We start from the raw sequence: 18,913 nt of genomic DNA, 5'->3' as shown, positions 1-18,913 counted from the left end.
AATAATAGGAATTAAATTCTAAATTGTTTGACAAAGTCCTGATGGCGTTTAATTAATTGATTAATCAAAAAGTCTTTCACAAAGAACCAACTTCTGAAGCTTTACATTGCACCACCTGTTTATGCTATCCCGGCCCAAGCCAGAGGAGGGCAGCACAGAGCAAGCATGGGTGAGTGGTGTTGTTAAGATGTCTCAACAATTTAGTAAGGTATAAATGTGACATCATTGTAGTCTATTAGTTTGGATGACACCACTTTGTTTCTTGGAAAAAATCACCTTGTTGTTTCGATGACATCATCTTGTTAGTGCTATGACATCAGCTTGTTAGTTTGATGTCATCATTGTCGATTATTTAAATTGTGTCTGATTCTGTTGGAGGCTATGCTGGAAGCAACACAGTTTTTTCTTGCGTATTTGAAGTTACTCACTCTCTGCCTTTAGCAGGCAAGAAGTGACACATCTATGCTGAGGAGGACAAAGACAAGATACCGCAACCTCAGACCCGTCTCAGGTTTGAACGCTTGTAGGACCTCTTTAGCTATGGTATGTGGGTGATGTGGTTCCTCCATGTTCTTCTGTATAGCGTCTTGACTTCCTGACTGACTACTTTCTTGTTGCAGTATGAGTCAGGGGGAAAATAATGCTTGTTGAAGTTGCGAATGTGTGTGTGAAAGTTGTCACCTGTGATAAGCCTATCGATTTTAATGTGGCGTCAGCAGCTCAACCATAACCCTTAACTGAGGGTTTCTGTACTTTACCATCTCCATTTGCTGCATTTGGGTCCTGTGATCTTGAGTGTGAGTCTCAAGTTTTCGTCTCATGATCAACCAGCAGTGCTTTGCTGACGGGTGGACTCAAAAAGCCTTTTTATCAGCCTTCATCTATCCAGATTGCTTTCATTGAGATTAAAATCCCTCTTGGCCAAAATAGCCGCATAAACATTTATGTAATTGTAGACAAAGTAAATATAGAGTAAAAGCATAGAATACTTGACTACTGGGTAAGATTCCTTAAAAGGATGCAGACTTTTATGACTTACAAGTTACAAAATACCTGTTGGCCTGTTAGCAGGGTCAACAGGTCATACAAGTAGCCAATGCAGTGAAGCCAGAACAGGAGGCACGTGAGGTCTGTGCCTCATTCTGCTTAAGAATCAGAATCAGAATAGCTTTTATTGCCAATTAAGTTTACACTTAAAAGGATTTTTTTGTGGTTATTGGTGTGATATAAAACATAAAAGACATATGACAACAAGACAACAACTATGCAAAGAATTTTAAATAAATTAGAAAACCCACGAAATAAATTAACTAAATTGAATAAGATGAGATGAGGCCCACTGTAGAGGGGAAGAAACTGGATTTGTGGCGTGAGGTTTTGGTCCTGATGGACCTCAGCCAACCAGAGGGGAGGGTTGCAAACAGTTTGTGTCCAGGGTGGGAGGGGTCGGCCACAATCTTGCCTGCCCGCCTCAGTCCAGGCTCCTCAAGAGTCTGGTGACAACATTCTGAACCAGTTTCTAGTTTCTCCAGAGTTGAGTTGGGGCGGGGGAATGAATGAGGAGTCGCAGTCGTCGGGGTGAAATGAAACTAAATGTGAATTGCTTACTCAATGTGGGACAGAGGAACATGATATGGAGATGTTTGTATCTGTGTTGGGACTTCCATGTTTGTCACAATTTAGGTGCTGATCAGGGAGAACATCTAGAAGAACAAAATGATCACCATTTATTATAATTACAATTATTATTATTATTATTATTATTATTATTATTATTATTATTATTATTATTATTATTATATTTCGTGCAGTGTCGCCCCCCTGTGGACGGATGGGTGAAGACTAGCAGCTAGACCAATGAGCGTACAGGGGAATTCCCCACCCTTCCTCTACGCCAGCGCGAGGCTGCCCTTCCACCACCGGCATTCCCAGTATGCACCGCGGACACAGCAGCAAAAAATAGTCCGCTAACGAGAGGGCTGACAAACGGGAACTAGAAAGTGTTAGCTTACAGGCTACATCCACGAGTTACACTGTACTGAACGCAACGAGAACCACTAACCATGGCTGACAACGACAAACTGGACAACCAGCGGCTGAAGAATTTCAAGAATAAGGGCCGTGATTTGGAGGTAAAAGTTGTGCGGATCGGTGTCGCGGGTCTCATCTTTTCCTGAGCGGCGCACCGCTTCTCCGGGCTTCACTGTGACGTCGTTTCTAATTTCTACCGTCGGGAACTTAACATCGCGCCCGAACCCGCCAGGGCCCGAACCGATCGAGAATATGACACCCGCGGCCTTGGCGGGGAGGTTCCCGTTGAGTTTGGCCGGTTTTGTAACGTCTTGAAACGGCATTGTTAATACGACGGATCAGAGCGGCTCGCTCGAGTTCAGCGCCTCCCCTGGAAGTGCTGCGCTAGCTCGCTGCTAGCAGGGCCCGCGGGGGACACGGCAGCTAGCTGGCGTTAGCTGGAGCACCTCGGCCTTCAGCTCGACATGTGTGGACTCGCTGGTGGCCGCGGCCGCTGACGATATATTTACTCTTTGGGGGATAATTAGCTTCGTTGTCCGTCTGAATAACATTATTTTGACATGATAGTCGGCTAACTTGCTAGCTAACTAGCTCGCTGATTAGGGCTTGGTGCCGCTGCTGGCTGCAGTTCCACCCATCCCCCGTCTTTATCACCAAAAACAATGGCGGAAACCAGCTAGCTCGTTAGCCGGCCAGTTACCTGGGGCTTCTAATTTGGGGGCAAAGTTACATTATCGGAGCTTGGTTCACCCACTGTGCACATATACCACCATTACACGGTTAACACGATCACATGACTGGCGGATTGACGCCAGCTAACGCGGAATCCATAAGCTGATTTATCGCTGCAGTCAGCCTGACATGCTACAGCCTCACCGAGTTAGCGAGGGATCTCCAGGCGGGGAGCGAACTCGACTCACCCGGTCTGACGAGTCGCGCGTTCGCCGAAGCAAGTTTGGCCGTGAAACAAACACTTATTGTCAGTATGTTAATAACTTTAGTGATCGAGTCACCGCCGCTTTCAAACTGCTCCAGATAAGAGCCAGCTGGAGTTCAACGCCTGTTCTTTACTGCAAATAAGGCGAAAACATCCACAATCGCACAAACGACTTAACTGCCTTTAAATAGAGCGGATCGATTCGATGTGTCAGAAGTGTATTTTATATTACACGGCTTGTGTAATGTGTTTGTGTGCGGTATATAATATGTCTCTCTGACTTGTTATGTCATATGAGGTGTGTGACAGTAATTTAACTCTTTGGATTCACACCCATTGATTGTTAAAAATAAATCCAGTGGGTAAACGTCCTCATTTGCACAATCTGGCCTATGATCAAGTCACTTAACAGAAAACAAAGCTTTAGGTTAGTTTTTGTTGTGTGGGTGTAAATATAAAGTTTCACCTGTGATCTTAGAATGTTGGCTAAAATCACCTTATCAGAGGGTCGAGAGACGTGAAATGAGGCAGAATGAGCCTGATAGTCCGGAAATGCCTCTTGACTATAGAACACATTAGATTGCTGATCCTCTGAGTCCTTTACACCCTTGGGTGCTGGCGAACTTGGCGGGTATGTCGTGCTTTCACAAGTCAAAGTCTGAAGTCTGGCTGTTTCTGTTTTGTCTGGAGTGCATCTTTTGAAGTGATAAACGAAAGCAAGAACGAGTGAGCGGGAAACTTGCAGATGGGACTCGAGTCTGCAGAGGGCTGAGCTGAGTCATTTGGTCGCTCTGAAGTGTGTTTGAGATGCTGTCATGAAGCGTGTGTGTGGTGGGGGGGTGAGGTATGTCTGGGTGGGGATCATCTGAGCATCCTGTCTGCAGACTAGCAGCCTGTGCTCCAGCTCAGTGCTATTGTTCGTGTCACACTGACACTTCTATAGAATATTAATGTATTCTAATGTGTTTTCTCACTCGCAGACTATGAGACGACAGAGGACTGAGGTGGTGGTGGAGCTGAGAAAGGTACACACACACCTGTATCATCTGCAAACACCCAGAGATGTATCAGGCTCATGAGACTTTTTTTAAATAAATGAAAACAAAATACAAATATATGGAAGTTGTCTGGTTATAAAGTGTGACTATGGACCAACCGGCGCTCTGTGTTAACTCTGCCCCAGAACAAAAGAGACGAGCACCTGCTGAAGAGGAGAAACGTGCCACACGAGGACATCTGCGACGACTCGGACGTGGACGGGGACTTCAGATCGGTACGGCCCGCCCACCCTCACCTCAACACTCTGACCCAGTCTGCTTCTGAAGCTCTGACCCTTGCGGGGATAAAGGGGGGAATGTAACTCCGGCGCCGCTCGCCGCCAAATCGACCGCTTAGCATAAATGAATCGCTGGTGTTGTTTGTCCCAAGTGTGTTTGGATTGTGGGGATTGTGTCGCTGGTTAAACACTCCAGAGGTTTGCCGCACGCTGACACTCGGGCCTGTTATGCTGCTCGTTTGGTGCCACCGGGGAGTGGCCATGTTGTTTCTTTAGTGTGTCCGGCCAGTCGGCGTCTCTGTTCTAGAGAAACAAGACACATATATTCCATTTGTCCCTGATTTTGGTATCTAGTTGATTAACAAAGTCACGATGCAGAATAATTCAGTGTAGCTTCTCTTGGCTTTTTAGGTGCAACACTTCAGCAGACTGCAGCCAGCGTCGTCTTTTTATCACATTCAAATATTCAGATTTATTTTACGCAATTTTGCAGATGAGTTGCACTTGAAGATCAGCAGAAAACGTGTCAGCTCTGCTCCTCTAAGGTGCTGCTTCTATACAAGCTTGAGAGAAAAGCACCAAATCATCCCGCGGCCGTCGCAGCGGCGTGCTGGGGTTTGGTGGCACCCGCCGACATAAAATGGCCACTCAGCAGTTTGGCGATTCAATCACAGTAACGACATGCCGGCACTGAGAGAGCCGCTTGGTCATATATCAGCGGTGACATTCTGCTCTGACTGGATGCGAGACGTGGGGTGTTTGCTGCAGAAATGAAGTTTGGCAGGTACGTGCAGCCAAGGAGACGCATCTGTAGGAACAGAGCAGCTGACTGCTGCCACACACTCCTCTCCCCTTATTTCACAGATCTGGTAGCTTAAGTATTCACATTTATCTGTAGTTTTTTTCCCCGTTGGAATTTACTGTTTGCAATCAATGCTCTGAATTTACTGATTGATCCACCATCTAGCTCTTAGTCATGGCTGTGAACTCGAAGTAACGATCCAGAAAAAAGAAAAGCAATTGGTGATGCAAACAGCCAGGGTGACTCTTCTCTGCAGGGTGTCGGGGCTCAACCCCAGGGACACGGACAGGAGCTCACGTTAGCGCCTGTGCTGCTTCTCAGCTAAATTTGTTGGCTGAGGCGGTTCGGGCATCTGATCTGGACACCTGTTTGTAGGCACATCCAACTGTGACGAGACCCCAGGACAGACCCAGAACACGCTGAAAGGGTGACACAGTTATGTCCCATCTGGCCTGGTGACATCTTAGTGATCGTGGCAGAGGTCAGGGACATTTGGGCTACTTAGCTTAGCATGCTGCATCCAGTACCTGCATATTTGCATGCATGGCTGTGTGTGTGTGTGTGTGTGGATGCATTCCTGCACTGCCCTTGGCGCCGTGGGGTCAGCATCCTTGTCAGATGTTTAAACTCAGATTTCTTTCCCCGTATTGGCTCCAGGCCTCTGGACGGCCTTCACAGCTCATCTGCCACGCCCAGAACTAAACTTCAACACCTGCTGAAGGAGACGCTGCAGGACTATTTTGGTCTGTTGTGTCCCAAGAGAGCAATAAGTCCATGTCTCTGTGGAAGTTACTCACAGCAGCACATTTGTCCTTAAGTGGAAGTGTTTGTCTCATGAGTGTATTTGCATTTCTGCACTCTGAGCTCGACGGCGCGATGACGAGCGAGGAGTTGCGCAATCCCGCCCAGTGCAAGGCGGGGGAAGGCTCTCGTGTTTGTTTACGGGTGGCGGGAAAAAAACGCGGCGCAGAGTCTGGGCCCCTGGAATGGAGCTGCTGTGGTGCTCAGAGGCCCCGGCTGACTGGAATCTGCTCCGTCACCTTCAGAGGCACAGGCAGAGGCAGAGTGTTGGGTTGACAGGTTTACGGCTGTTTGCTTTATTGCAGCTTAGAACTGGAACTTGTTTACTTTAAAGTATAGAAATGTGTCAAAACGTCTCTTTTCTGACCTGCTGCTGCTCTGTTGTTTGCTTTTTCAGCAAAACACTTCGCTTGAAGCAATAGTACAAGTAAGTAGGCTGTTTTTCTCTTCATTTACTCCATGTTGTGTGCGTGGTTAGATCAGAGTTCATGTCAGAGTCACGGCTCTTTGTGTTCTCACTGCGTTGTTCTAACGGATGTCTTCAGTGAAGTTCACGCTGACATCCACTTCACATGACAGTGGCTTCATAATGGCTCTCTGTTGCTTGTAGAATGCCACCAGTGATAACCAGGGGGTCCAGCTGAGTGCTGTTCAGGCTGCCAGGTAACACACACACACACACACACCCTCACGCAGTTCAGCTCTACTGCTCATCATCGTCATTTAGAGATATGCTAAGTCTCGTCTAATTCTGCCTTCATTTGCATGACTTGAGAGAACAAAGAAAAATCCCCTTTGACACCAAGTTAACCCTTTGATCCACTGTGCTGAACGTGTATCTGACATTAACTATCATGAAATCTCCCAGTAATCATCATTATTCTTGTATTTCACTTTCTAATGCCCTAATTTACACGTTGTGTGTTAGCGCTGCATGCTGATGCAGTTTGGTTTGCAAGAGTAATTAGCATTCACATTTGGAGGATTCTGCAGCGGCGAGGTCGTCTGATCAAACCTTTCCCGCGGTTCAAATTGATCTCCTCTTGCCAAACGTTGCTGTCAGAATGAGTGATTTGCGCCTCGTCGTCTCTTCTGACAAACGCCGCTGCAGCTCAGAAACACAGCGGCACACACAACCACATTTGTTGACACATTGTTCACCTTCCACATTCCTCAAGGCCCAGTGCATTATGGGTTGTTTAAATTTGCATTTCGAGTCAATGCCGGAATGACGTCTATTGCCATTACACTCATAATGGCTGCTGTCGGGTCACAAACAGGGCGAGGCTGCTGGGAGCACAGTCGGCATGTGAACAGATTCCTTACTTTGTGTGTGTGTGTGTGTGTCGTTGGAGCTCTTTGTTGGTATGTCGGCGTGTGAGTGTTGACTGTGCCGCCGCTGTTGTTGTCGTTCTTTCAGGAAGTTGCTGTCCAGTGACCGTAACCCTCCCATAGACGACCTGATCAAGTCGGGGATCCTTCCCATCCTGGTCCACTGCCTGGAAAGAGATGACAAGTAAGACGTCTGTATTTCTCAGCGCACGGTAGTGAGTCACGCTCGCCCTCGGCTCATAATCTCTCAGTAATCGGTCGCCTATTATTGACTGGTGACTTCAAACTCTATTCTAATGTGCCGGCGCTGCAACATGTAAATGCTTCCTGGTTTTCACCTTTTCTAGAACAGTCTGAACACAGAATGAGCCGTCTGCATCTTTTCACTGACTGATATCATCGTGTCCCCTCTTCCCTTCCCTCCCCTCCCCCCTCCAGCCCGTCTCTCCAGTTTGAAGCCGCCTGGGCTCTGACCAACATCGCGTCGGGGACCTCGGAGCAGACTCAAGCTGTGGTCCAGTCCAGTAAGTGCCCGACACTCCACGCTGTTCCGTGTTGACGCTCTCACCAAATGAATCATTTACGATCAATACTTTGCTTTAGTAACGAGGATAATTGATCGGGATTACATCTGCACATCTTTCTATTTATGACTTTGCCTGCTTCTCTGCATCTAAACGATGCACAGAAACAGTTTCTGGTGTCAGGATGTGGGAGGTTTCTGCTGCGGCTGCCGTCTCTCCTTTTATTCACATAATGCTGAGCGGATCACATCCAGACCGTGTTGATTCTAATCGGCAATGTATTGTGTCTTCATTCGCCGCACGTAAACGGATGATGATAAAAGTTTAATTTATAAACATCCGTCCTGGAGTTTCCCCCATAAATCCTATGAGCAAGGCAGCGTCGCCCCGAGCCAGACGTTGCTCCGGTGAAGTGGGCGCCGCTCTTATTTCACACTTTAACTCTTTGTTTAGATGCTGTCCAGCCGTTCCTGAGGCTGCTGCACTCTCCCCATCAGAATGTGTGTGAACAGGCTGTCTGGGCCTTAGGCAACATCATCGGTGAGTCACTGTTGGTGTGGGCATGTAGAGGAGTGTGTTAGACAGACTGTCAGTGCTGAGGAGTTAATGTGTGTGTGTTCTGTCCAGGCGACGGCCCCCAGTGCAGAGACTTTGTGATCACCCTGGGCGTGGTCAGCCCCCTGCTCTCCTTCATCAGTCCCTCCATCCCCATCACCTTCCTCCGCAATGTCACCTGGGTTATGGTCAACCTGTGTCGCCACAAGGACCCCCCACCCCCCATGGAGACCATCCAGGAGGTGTGTGTGTAACCTTAAGATTCAAATCAGTATTTCCCAGGTAAATGAAGATTTTTGGGTAATTTGCGTCTGGGATCCTGCGTTTGTCAGCGGCTCCATCCGCTCCTCCGTTCATACGTATGCGGTGTTGTTACCGCTGAGGTTGAAGGCAAAAACTATAGACTATAAACGTTTCAACCCACACGTGAGACATAAGAGTCAAATATAACCAAGGAATCCTATAAGCTGCCATACTGTCTCTGTGAACGCACACGACCTCCTCGTTTTACTGGAATCTGTACAAAATGGTCGAGGCAGGATTTTGCTACGGTTTAACCAATGAAATGGAAAACATATTGTCCTGGTGATCATTTTATGCACCTCATCACTTGCTGTGTCTCTCTGCTGCTTCCCTCAGATCCTGCCAGCTCTGTGTGTGCTGATCCACCACACTGATGTCAGCGTGAGTATACCCAGTTTATAATCTAATTATCTAATCTGAGCACTTATCCTACAGTGAGACGAATAGATGATCCAGAATAGAATGCAAACACTTTGCTGCGTAATGAAGTGGATCAGGAAACAGGATATGTGGATTCTCTCGCCTGCAGATCCTGGTGGACACGGTCTGGGCTCTGTCCTACCTGACGGACGCCGGGAACGAGCAGATCCAGATGGTCATCGACTCCGGCATCGTCCCTAACCTGGTCCCCCTGCTCAGTCACCAGGAGGTCAAAGTTCAGGTATGGACTAAAAGAAAGGACGAGAAAGACTAAATCTAACGACCCTCTGGACTAATGAGGCTGCGGCGTGACGGCAGCACAGGCGCGTAACACACTTTGCCTCCCGTCTCTGTGCAGACTGCTGCTCTGAGGGCTGTGGGCAACATCGTGACTGGGACAGACGAACAGACTCAGGTCGTGCTCAACTGCGACGCCCTCGGCCACTTCCCCGCCCTCCTCACACACCCGAAGGAGAAAATCAACAAGGTATCACCGCTCTCCTACGCACACAGACACACACGTACACACACAACACGCCCTGTTGATTCTAAACATGGCACCACGCGCCGTCTGGGTGTGATGAAATCAGAGACTGTGTGCCGGTGTGAGAGCTGCGTGAGAGCTTGCTGCTGGGACAGACAGCTGAGCGTAGGAATCCAAACTACGGAGAATCCAGAGGATGACGACGACGTGAAGACTTCAACGGTTCATCGGTGGTCGTAGATAGACAGTTAGTACTGGGGGGGAGGGGAGGGCGGTCTGTGTGTGTGTGAAAGTGAGTGTGAATGTGTGATCTGGTGGGATGGTGGCTTAAGGGTGCTGAAGACCTCCGGGTCTGTGCTGATAAAGGAGTGCATCTGAGACCAGGTCACGTGACAAAAACGAGGCCCCGCCCCCTGCTCCCTTTGTGACCTGGTCGGTGATTAAAGCCTCAACATCGCCCTGCCCCACCCACAGCACCCGGTCTCGACCAGGGGTCACGTCTCTCGGAGCCGACCCCTGGGTTCTGATCCAGTTTATACGCAGCAGCTGAGACAAACACACACTCTGTGCAACTCCTCACTCACTCCTGTACTGCTCCTCTCCGTCCTGCAGGAGGCAGTGTGGTTCCTGTCCAACATCACAGCAGGCAACCAGCAGCAGGTGCAGGCCGTGATCGATGCCAAGTTAGTTCCCATGATCATCCACCTGCTCGACAAGGTGCGTATCCCCTCCCCTGTTCTGGTTTCTGTTGAGTACATGCACACAGTGGAGACGAGTGGAGCACTAACTCTGTGTTCGTCTGTTGCCAGGGTGATTTTGGCACTCAGAAAGAAGCCGCCTGGGCCATCAGCAACCTGACAATAAGCGGGAGGAAAGACCAGGTAAGATCTTCTCTCTCTCTCTTCCCTTCTCAGCACCAATCCAGAAAATAAAGTGGAAGAAGAAAACTTAAATAGAAAATTATGGCCATAAATTAGAAATTGCTACTTAGACTTCACCTTACTAATGTCCATTGTTGTCTTTCCTTTGCCCGCAGGTGGCGCACCTGATCGAGATGCAAGTGATCCCTCCCTTCTGCAACTTGCTGACGGTGAAGGACGCCCAGGTGGTGCAGGTCGTCCTCGACGGCCTCAGCAACATCCTGAAGATGGCGGACGATGAAGCCGAAACCATCGCTAACCTCATAGAGGAGTGTGGAGGTGAGCTCAGCGTGCGGTGTCGCCGGCCGTGTTACATCGTTACTGTTCATGCCCATGCAGGGGTGGAAGGTGAACCAACTCTGATGTTCTTTCTCCTCAGGTTTGGAGAAAGTGGAGCAGCTGCAGAATCATGAAAATGAAGATATCTACAAACTGGCTTATGAAATTATTGATCAGTTCTTCTCATCTGATGATGTAAGTCAAAGGTCCAGATGGAAATACTTTGGTTTTTAGGAGTCGGGTTAGATTCCACGTGGTCTCTGTTTCCATTTCAGGGTGTTTTCATGTTTTTAACGTCTTCTTCCTCTGTGTGTGGCTCAGATTGATGAAGACGCCCTCCTGGTTCCAGAGGCCATCCAAGGCGGAACTTACGGCTTTAACTCTGCCAACGTGCCAGCCGACGGATTCCAGTTCTAGACCGCGACTGGGGTATTCTGGAGTTTTGTTCACGATGCAGCACTCTGTTCAACATAAAAAAATTAGGAGAGAAAGAGCGAGAGAGAGCGAGAGTGTGAGAGAAATTAGATCCATTGTGCTTGGCTCGTGGGATCCATGGCTGCATCTTATCCGAGAGAAAAATGTGTGGATTTCATTTGGCATTCCAGGGGAACCAGCCCAAATGAAGTTTGAGATGGCGAGTGGGTGCGAGTGAGAATGAGTGGCTACATGTTGCAAAAAAGCAAAACATCTACATCGAATGTGTTTGAGAGACATACCGACATAACTTCTGTGTTATTGGAGCTGTCGTCCTCTGAAAACTACTTCAAATGACAACAAAAAAGCTCGACGTCTGCCCGGAGAGAACCAAGGACATCCAAAAATAAAATCAAGATCTTGAAATACCACAACACAACAAAATGCAGAAAACGACAGTAGCTGTATATTTTGAACTGAGATGAACCATAAATCACAATTCTGCGGTCCTCCGAACCAGAGAGGGCGCCACCCTCGATGTGCCCCTCACCCAAACGGCCACGCTATCAGACATGTGTGTGAATGGACCCATTGTGTATGAATGTCTGGACTCAGTGCTGAGGAGCCAGGTTCATCTCCTCCAACGAGAGGCCCCGATAGGGCAACCCAAGCCTCTCTGCTGTGGTGGGCGGGGCCAGGAGTCAGGCTGCGCGTGTCGCATGTGCGAGAGAATGGACGGATGATTTGTGTGTGCGTGACTGGGAGTATGCAAGACGTGATGAGAACGCATGCAGAGAGGGAAAACAAAAAGATCCACCATCTGAAGCGAAACAAAACCAAGAATGGTAAAGGCTGGAAGGAAAATCCGACCTTTGAGAGAGGCTGATCCTCAAATCCCTGAAAGGAAGAACTTTGGATATGGAAAAAAAAATCGTCATCACAAGATTCTTTTTTGTTTTGGAATTATTGTTAAGTTGGTATTAATCGACACTGGACAATGCTATTGGCAGTTGTGGAGCAGCAGTGTATTAAGATGCATATGGTGGCTTTTGGGCTTCTTTCTTTTTGCCTCCAGTGTGTTCCTTTTATGATATTTTTTATTTTCAGCTTTTAGTTTCCTTGCTTCTGTAAAAGGTGATTGACGGCGATCATATCCCACCCTCACACCAGAACTCTAACCTACGCACCAGACATGGGCTTGATGCTGTGAATTTCTGACACCATCACTATTATCAACTGAACAGCGTGTTTTCCTTGCAAGACTCATTTCTCCTTTAATTACAGCAAAATCACTGCTTTGCAGTATTGTTGCCATAGCTTGACTGATCACCAGGGGAAATGAGAACAATGACCATTTCACGTAGGTTTGTGAATCATAACCTTTGCATGTACTAAACTATAGCACAGTTATTTTTAGGGTATTTTAGTTTCCTTAGGCTGTGGATACAGTGTAATTTTCATTTTTAAGTAAAACTGTGCTTAAATGTTACATGTTTCCCCTTCCCTTCCCCCTTACTAGTGTCCAATTTGCTGAGAAATCTGTATGGTTTTGCACATGTACTCTAAAGTGAGGCCTGAAGTCTTTCTGAAGGTGTGTCAGTGGGTTTCATAGGTGAGACCCGCCAGCAGCCTTTACAATATGCATCACTCAACCACAATCTTTGTCTTTATGAAGTAATCCATTGATACTTTCTAGGGATACTTAAAAATGATTTTTTTCAGGAGCAGTAGTAATGACTGCTGTGTATCTAAGATAGACTAAGAGGGGCAATAAGCTCCCCTTTCTCACTGTCAGAGGGTGTCCCACATGTCAGTCTGGAGCTGTCCTGCCTGGTTTCTCCTGAAAAATAAAAACCAAGAACAAGTTTGCTGTACCTTCAGTACCTTACACAGCCCTTTAGTGTCCAGGCTTTACCCTGCCCCCCTTTTTGTGTTAACCTCAAAAACACTGTAGTCAAGAATTACACATTGTGCTCATGAACTTCTGTTGAACATAGGGATATTTTGCAGCATTCCTTGTTAGCAAAAGTGGTTTCCAATCTAATATGACGTGGAAGTAAAAAGGTGGTTTGCTCAAACCTGATGGGAGATAACATTAGGCTATTATGATAGGCTGTCTTCAAGAAAATAAATAGTGAAACCCAAATCATGAGTGTGTGTGGCTGTGTGTGTGTGTGTGTGTTTGGAGAGGCGCCGTGTTCGCTCGTTTTTTCCGTTTTTACTCAGATTTTACTTCACAAGAGCAGGATTGTTTTTTTATCACCACTGATTCTAAAGCAATTCAAACTGAGCAGGCTCGTGTTCTGATTGGCTGCACGGCCTGCTCACCCGCATGCGTAGTATGTACAGTAAAAACTGGTGCGTTCCCGTGTAGTCGGACATGTGACCATCGTTGCGTTCATTATAAGAATACAATGGACACGGAAAGCAAATCTCATAATGCAGAGGGTTGAAATGTGTCTTTGCACAACAATAATAGCTGATAAGACCCAATTACCGTTGCTGCCATCTCTACTCCCGATGACATTTCTGCCGATATTTTCTACTGTTTGAGACGAAGGCTTTCAGTGTGTGTGTGTGTCCCAAATTGTTTACCACATGTTGCTGTTATCACTATAAGAGTTCGGAACTTCCCCTTCGTCATTTTGTACTCGAGTCGAGGGCAAGTTCATGAATATTCACGAGAACGCCCTAGCTCGGTAGTCGTTATCCAGAGTTTCCGTGCGTACTTGAAGGCAGCACCGGGGAGAGCAGGAAATGAACTGTGTGTTTGGAACAGCGGACGCACTTTGTGAGCTGCTGAGCAAACGGTGAGTTAACGACTAGAACTGAGTGGAATCTAACATGTTTCCATCCCTCTGTGACACGTTACCAGCTGCAGATATCAGCAAATGAGCTGACAGACGCTTATTTTACACCTGAAAGCAGGGAAGTGGCTTCGAACACGGCAACGCAAAGGTAACGTCAAGCCCCCAACGCCTCGCGCTGCCCGTTAATTAGTGCATTAGAAAACAATAAATGCACGAATTGTGTTTATGAATTGTTTTCGCGTACTTCCAAACCACGGAATTGTGTTTACAGAAGTAGCAGCTTGAACGAATGCTTGGTAAACTCTGGTTAAACTGAGTGTAGATGCCAGTTCAAAACACCTGAGTTTAACTTCTTTAATGAGTCAGCAAGCTCCTTCAGTCTCACCGCCAACCCGTAACAAGTCAAACAAAAGCTCTTTTAAAACTCGGCAACGTTTCAACTCACTCCCCATACCGCTTTAAGTGACTTTCCAATGTGATAAATTAATCTGGAGTGATCAATCCTAGTCGGGACCTGTTAACCTGTTTGAATCAGGGCGCCAAAGCGGCTCACAGATGGTCAGGTGTATTATAGAGACGTTTTCACACAATCCCCATAATGCTGTGTGTGTCTGTGTGTGTGTTGACATAAGGCGCCCCATTGTCGTACTGTAACCAGAGGCGATGGCTCCTGTAATAGGACCTAAGCAGTTATTGGCCATTCTCTTGTTTTTAGTCCAATCAAACCCTGTTTTGATGTGACTGATGCTATCAGCTAACAGTGTCAGTAAGGGGATCCGCCCCCACACTGCAGGTTCAAATCCCACCTTTGTGAATCTGCTCATGTTCGCGGTTAGTTGACATTGTGTGGTAAATGTTGTGTAAGGCGGCCATTGTTGCGTCCCCACAGGGACCTTTTGGTTTTTGTCCAGGTTGTTTGTTTTGTGCGATTACTCGGAAAGTTAGGAATAAGTTTTCCTGAAAGCAATGTTGTCAAGTGTCAGGGGTCATCGGGATAGCTGAAACTACTGTTATTCAGCCAAAATGAGCAGATCTCAATCCAATTTCATTCTCTAATGCGCATCATTTCATCTTTTAAGGGATTGTTGGAAAAGAAGGATCTCTGTGTAAAGTGATGTCGAGGTACAAAACAAAGAAGCAAGGCATGAATAAACCAATGAGTGGTTTGTGTCGCCTGTGATCAGGCGGAATCGCTGTAACCCAAGACAAGTACATGGCTGCTGTTATAAACGGATATGAGGGACAGTTAGTCGGAGTGTACAGAGGCCTTAAAGACGCAGATGTGTCGTGTAAAAGCTTTGACATGTCGACGCCCTCTCTGTCTTTCCTCAGGGCACGTTTTGTCGCACAGTCTGACGAGGAACAGCTGACAGGCCGTTGCTCGGACTGAAACAGCTTGTGGCAGTGAGGTGAGAGCCCAGCATGCACGGTGATTACGCAATGAGGCTGCACAAACTCATGAAGGCGCTCCAACTGGGGTTCTTCCAAACGGGATGATTTTCATTGATGTGGAATCAAAAGTACACTTGTAAGTTGTAGGGAAATGCTTAGCAGACAAGCTGGTTCTCATCTGTCCTGCTGTCCTGCCAGATCGTCTCCCTGAGCCGTCCGTCCCCAGTCCGGCCCTTTCGTCTGCACCATGGAGAACCTGGAGGAGGACCTGACGTGCTCCGTGTGCTACTCGCTGTTCTCGGACCCTCGCGTACTGCCGTGCTCGCACACCTTCTGCAAGACCTGCTTGGACAACGTGCTCCACGTGTCCACCAACTACTCCATCTGGCGCCCGCTCCGCCTGCCGCTGAAGTGCCCCAACTGCCGCAGCGTGGCCGAGCTGCCCCCGACGGGCGTGGAGGCCCTGCCCAGCAACGTGTCCCTGCGCGCCATCATCGAGAAGGTAGGAAGGAGCCGTCTGCCATCTGAGCAATTCATGGTTTGCACTTGCATCTGCTTGAACCTCGCACCTTCATGTCGTGTGTGTGTGTCGTCTCAGTACCAGAGGGACAGTGAGCCCAGAGCGCCCTCCTGCCAGGAGCACCACAGGCAGCCGCTGAACATGTACTGCATCCAGGACCGGCAGCTGATCTGCGGGCTGTGCCTGACCATCGGGCAGCACCAGGGTCACCCTATAGACGACCTGCAGGCCGCCTTCATCCGAGAGAAACGGACGCCGTCGCTACTGCTCACCAGACTCTCTGAGCGGCGGTGGGGGCAGGTGAGATGAAGCAAACACTACTGGTCACAATAGTGTAGAGTTCAGATTCATTTTATCATCCGCCCTCGTCTCTCTTTCTCTCTCTCTCCCCAGGTGTGTGAGCTGGGGGAGCAGCTGGAGCAGGAGAAGGCTCGCTGCGAGGGCCTGGTGAGGCAGGACCGACTCGAGGTCTGTCAGTTTTTCCAGAGGCTGGAGGAGCTGCTGGCCAGGAAGCGAGAGGCCTACCTGGAGGCCCTGGAGAAGGCCGGGGTGGAGGCGGTGCGGGCGTACGACCCGCTCATCGAAAGAGTGAAGGAGCTGCAGGTGGGTGAACCTTCAGGATCAATGTAGACCACCGCGCGGTCTGCTACGGTTTAAGGGCCGGTGTTTTAAATGATAATACTGCAACAAGGACTGAAGACTGTTTTAGATAACTATTTACTTAATCTTGGCTTAAATTGTGTGTTTACCGTGAGGTGATGATAGTTGTTTTTTATTATGCTTTACTGTAACTGATTAAACCTTTTTTCTTCCCCCAGGAGGAGCAGGTGGACCTTGTGTCCTTGGGTTCCTCTGTGGAGGAGGAGGAGTCCCCACTGGTCTTCCTGCAGAAGGTCCACGCTCTCAGAGAGAGGGTGGAGGCGTTTATCGAAGCCCCTCTGCCGCCGATCCTAAACCTCTCCATCAGCCCGCGGGCAGCAGAGCACCTTCAGCACCACTGGAGTCCTTTGACCATCGGGAGCCTGGACGAAGCCCCCATCCCCAAGGTATGCTGCTGTGCCCGGTGTGGCAGTCAGGAGGCCAGTCTGGGGACCGAGGCCGGCAGGGATCGGGCCGACTGCGGGGTCGTAGACCCTCGGGCCGAGCTGCCGGGCCCCCACGTCGTGGTGCTGCTGGGGCTGCTGTTGCTCCTGGCGGCCCTGTGGTTCAGCCCCGACCTCTCTGCCCTGTCTCGGCTCAGCCAGGTGCTCTACAACCGGAGCGGTGACCTGATGAGCTGCGTGTCGGAGACGGCAGGGGAGGCGTACGTGCTGGTGCAGGAGGCTGTGCAGTCGTGGAGCTCTCAGCTCTCCTCAGCAGGGCACGATGCCTTCCACCACCTGGCGGCCTTATTCCAAACTCTTACCTCCCATTAAAAGACCAAAAACTCCTCTCGTCCACCATAGCTGTTAGTGTCTGTTACAAGGAAACAAACTCCACTCACACCTCCTTGGTTTTGGGTGGATTTTACTACATTTTGTCATTTTTTTTCAATCTTTAAAAAAAACAAAAAACTTGCCAAATGTAGATAGTTTTGTTTAATAAAAAAAATATGTAATAATGTGAACACTACGACAAAATCACCCGTTAGAATACTTTATTACAGATGGACGTTAACGCAAGATTGGGAGGACGGCACGGAACGCAAATCAGAGTTCTGTGCTCAAGAATAAGCGAAGGCAACAAAATACTACAGTACACTACATGTTAGTCTGGTCATTACATGTTGAGTTGTGTTGACTTTGAGTGTAGTTCCACTGCTCGTTTACCATCAACAAACATCCAAGACACCTAATGAGCCGAAAAATAGAAACCCCCAAACTGTACAATTCAGCACTTTTTAGCTCTCCAATGCTCAGGTTTTATGTCTGAGGCGTTTGTTTAGGCGTTTATACACGCAGACTTTTGTAGGTGGGAGGTTTCCCCAAAAAGTAGCATTTCTCACGGCTTCGTTCGGTGTGTGTGTGTAGCCGTTGTGTCAGGCAGCACAACCGCACACGTATCTGCTTACATAAAGCGTTTCAGAATGAGCGGAGCTGTGCGAGGGATGGAACCAGACACACTGTGTACCGGGAGCAGAGCCTCCACGGATCAGGTTGCGTTGGTGAGACGCTTCCCTTACTGTGCCTTAACCAGCACGTCTTCACTCCATTAATGACTGATTACTGTTCACTCCACAGGGGGCCAAGAATATCTCAAAGCATACTCTACCAAACCTTATTTAGGATCCCGTAGACGTAATGAAACCGTCTTTGCTCGTGTGTTTGTCAGTTATAGGGAAGCCAAGCTGCAGTTCTAGTTAAGTTGTACTGCCTTTACTGCCTGCAGGTGTCAAACTGAACATGTCTGTACTTAGTTCTTGTATATTGTGTGTTTTTATTATATTTATCTAGTTTTTGTATTTTTAAATTGCACCAATAAATTTGATAACGTTTGAAAACCTTCTTTTCCTTAAGCTGCTGTCTGTAAGTTCGTCACCCTAGTCTGAAACGACACAAGACACCTTGGAAAAGGCCGGATCCAACCAACTGGACTGGAGAGAATCATGGCGTAGGGATCCACTAAACTACAGAAACCATGCGACATGCTGCGTCTCAGCAAGTTTGACAAGTTTGTTTTTGGAATGTCTTCAAATCTACCAACTTGCAGCGTGTTTAGCACAAACAGCAGAGGAGAAGCCAGTATAGCCAATTACTCTTAATGGCTGCTTGGATACATTGCGAGTGTAACTGTAAGCAATTTAGAGGCAACCAATCGGAGCCATGGCTACTTTGCATACTGTCAACATTGTCAAATTAGACCAAGGAGCTCTAAAAGCTGAGTTTGTGTGGAGCGCTAAACACCAAAGGGAGGTTTACTAACTCACCAACAGAGCAGTGTGTGTCATTGTGAGAGGGGAAGGAAGTCATTATTGAGAAGGTACTGCAGTATCTATATGAAGTGTTGCAGGTCGGCTCACTTAGCTGACGCTCGCCACAGTTGACTTTGCAGTGTGAAATGTTCAGCGTCCCAGCCGCCTCGTGACCTCTCAGAACATTTAGAGTTTGGCAGTCGTGTTGACATTGAAGTGGTAC

At 48.1% G+C, this 18,913-nt stretch overlaps 2 protein-coding genes across 3 annotated transcripts; both read left to right on the top strand.

The window, feature by feature from the left end:
* The first annotated feature begins 1,907 nt into the window (after nt 1-1,907).
* On the top strand, nt 1,908-13,224 carry kpna4 (karyopherin alpha 4 (importin alpha 3)). Its single transcript, XM_076145966.1, has 17 exons — nt 1,908-2,132; nt 3,949-3,993; nt 4,152-4,241; nt 6,245-6,274; nt 6,458-6,510; nt 7,268-7,363; nt 7,618-7,703; nt 8,157-8,243; nt 8,331-8,500; nt 8,898-8,942; nt 9,091-9,222; nt 9,340-9,468; nt 10,078-10,182; nt 10,275-10,346; nt 10,502-10,664; nt 10,765-10,859; nt 10,986-13,224. Exons 1-17 carry the CDS (start codon nt 2,064-2,066, stop codon nt 11,079-11,081), a joined length of 1,563 nt encoding a protein of 520 aa, XP_076002081.1. The 5' UTR covers nt 1,908-2,063; the 3' UTR covers nt 11,082-13,224.
* A 622-nt stretch (nt 13,225-13,846) lies between these two features.
* trim59 (tripartite motif containing 59) lies at nt 13,847-18,266 on the top strand. Of its 2 annotated transcripts, XM_076145890.1 has the most exons (6): nt 13,847-13,888; nt 15,221-15,297; nt 15,479-15,782; nt 15,879-16,100; nt 16,194-16,403; nt 16,619-18,266. In XM_076145890.1, the coding sequence occupies exons 3-6, from the start codon at nt 15,528-15,530 to the stop codon at nt 17,213-17,215; spliced, it is 1,284 nt and encodes a 427-aa protein (XP_076002005.1). In that variant the 5' UTR covers nt 13,847-13,888; nt 15,221-15,297; nt 15,479-15,527; the 3' UTR covers nt 17,216-18,266. The 2 variants fall into 2 exon arrangements, with proteins under 2 accessions (XP_076002005.1, XP_076002006.1); XM_076145891.1 differs by lacking the exon at nt 13,847-13,888 and having other exon boundaries at nt 15,232-15,317.
* Nucleotides 18,267-18,913: the final 647 nt, after the last annotated feature.

The sequence above is a fragment of the Genypterus blacodes genome, unplaced genomic scaffold, assembly GCF_046128005.1.
Source record: "Genypterus blacodes isolate CSIRO-AG114 ecotype Tasmania unplaced genomic scaffold, CSIRO-AGI_Gbla_v1 ptg000032l_1, whole genome shotgun sequence".
Lineage (NCBI taxonomy): Eukaryota > Metazoa > Chordata > Actinopteri > Ophidiiformes > Ophidiidae > Genypterus > Genypterus blacodes.
Note: the sequence above shows the minus strand (reverse complement) of the source record. Positions and strands in the feature narration are given on the sequence as shown.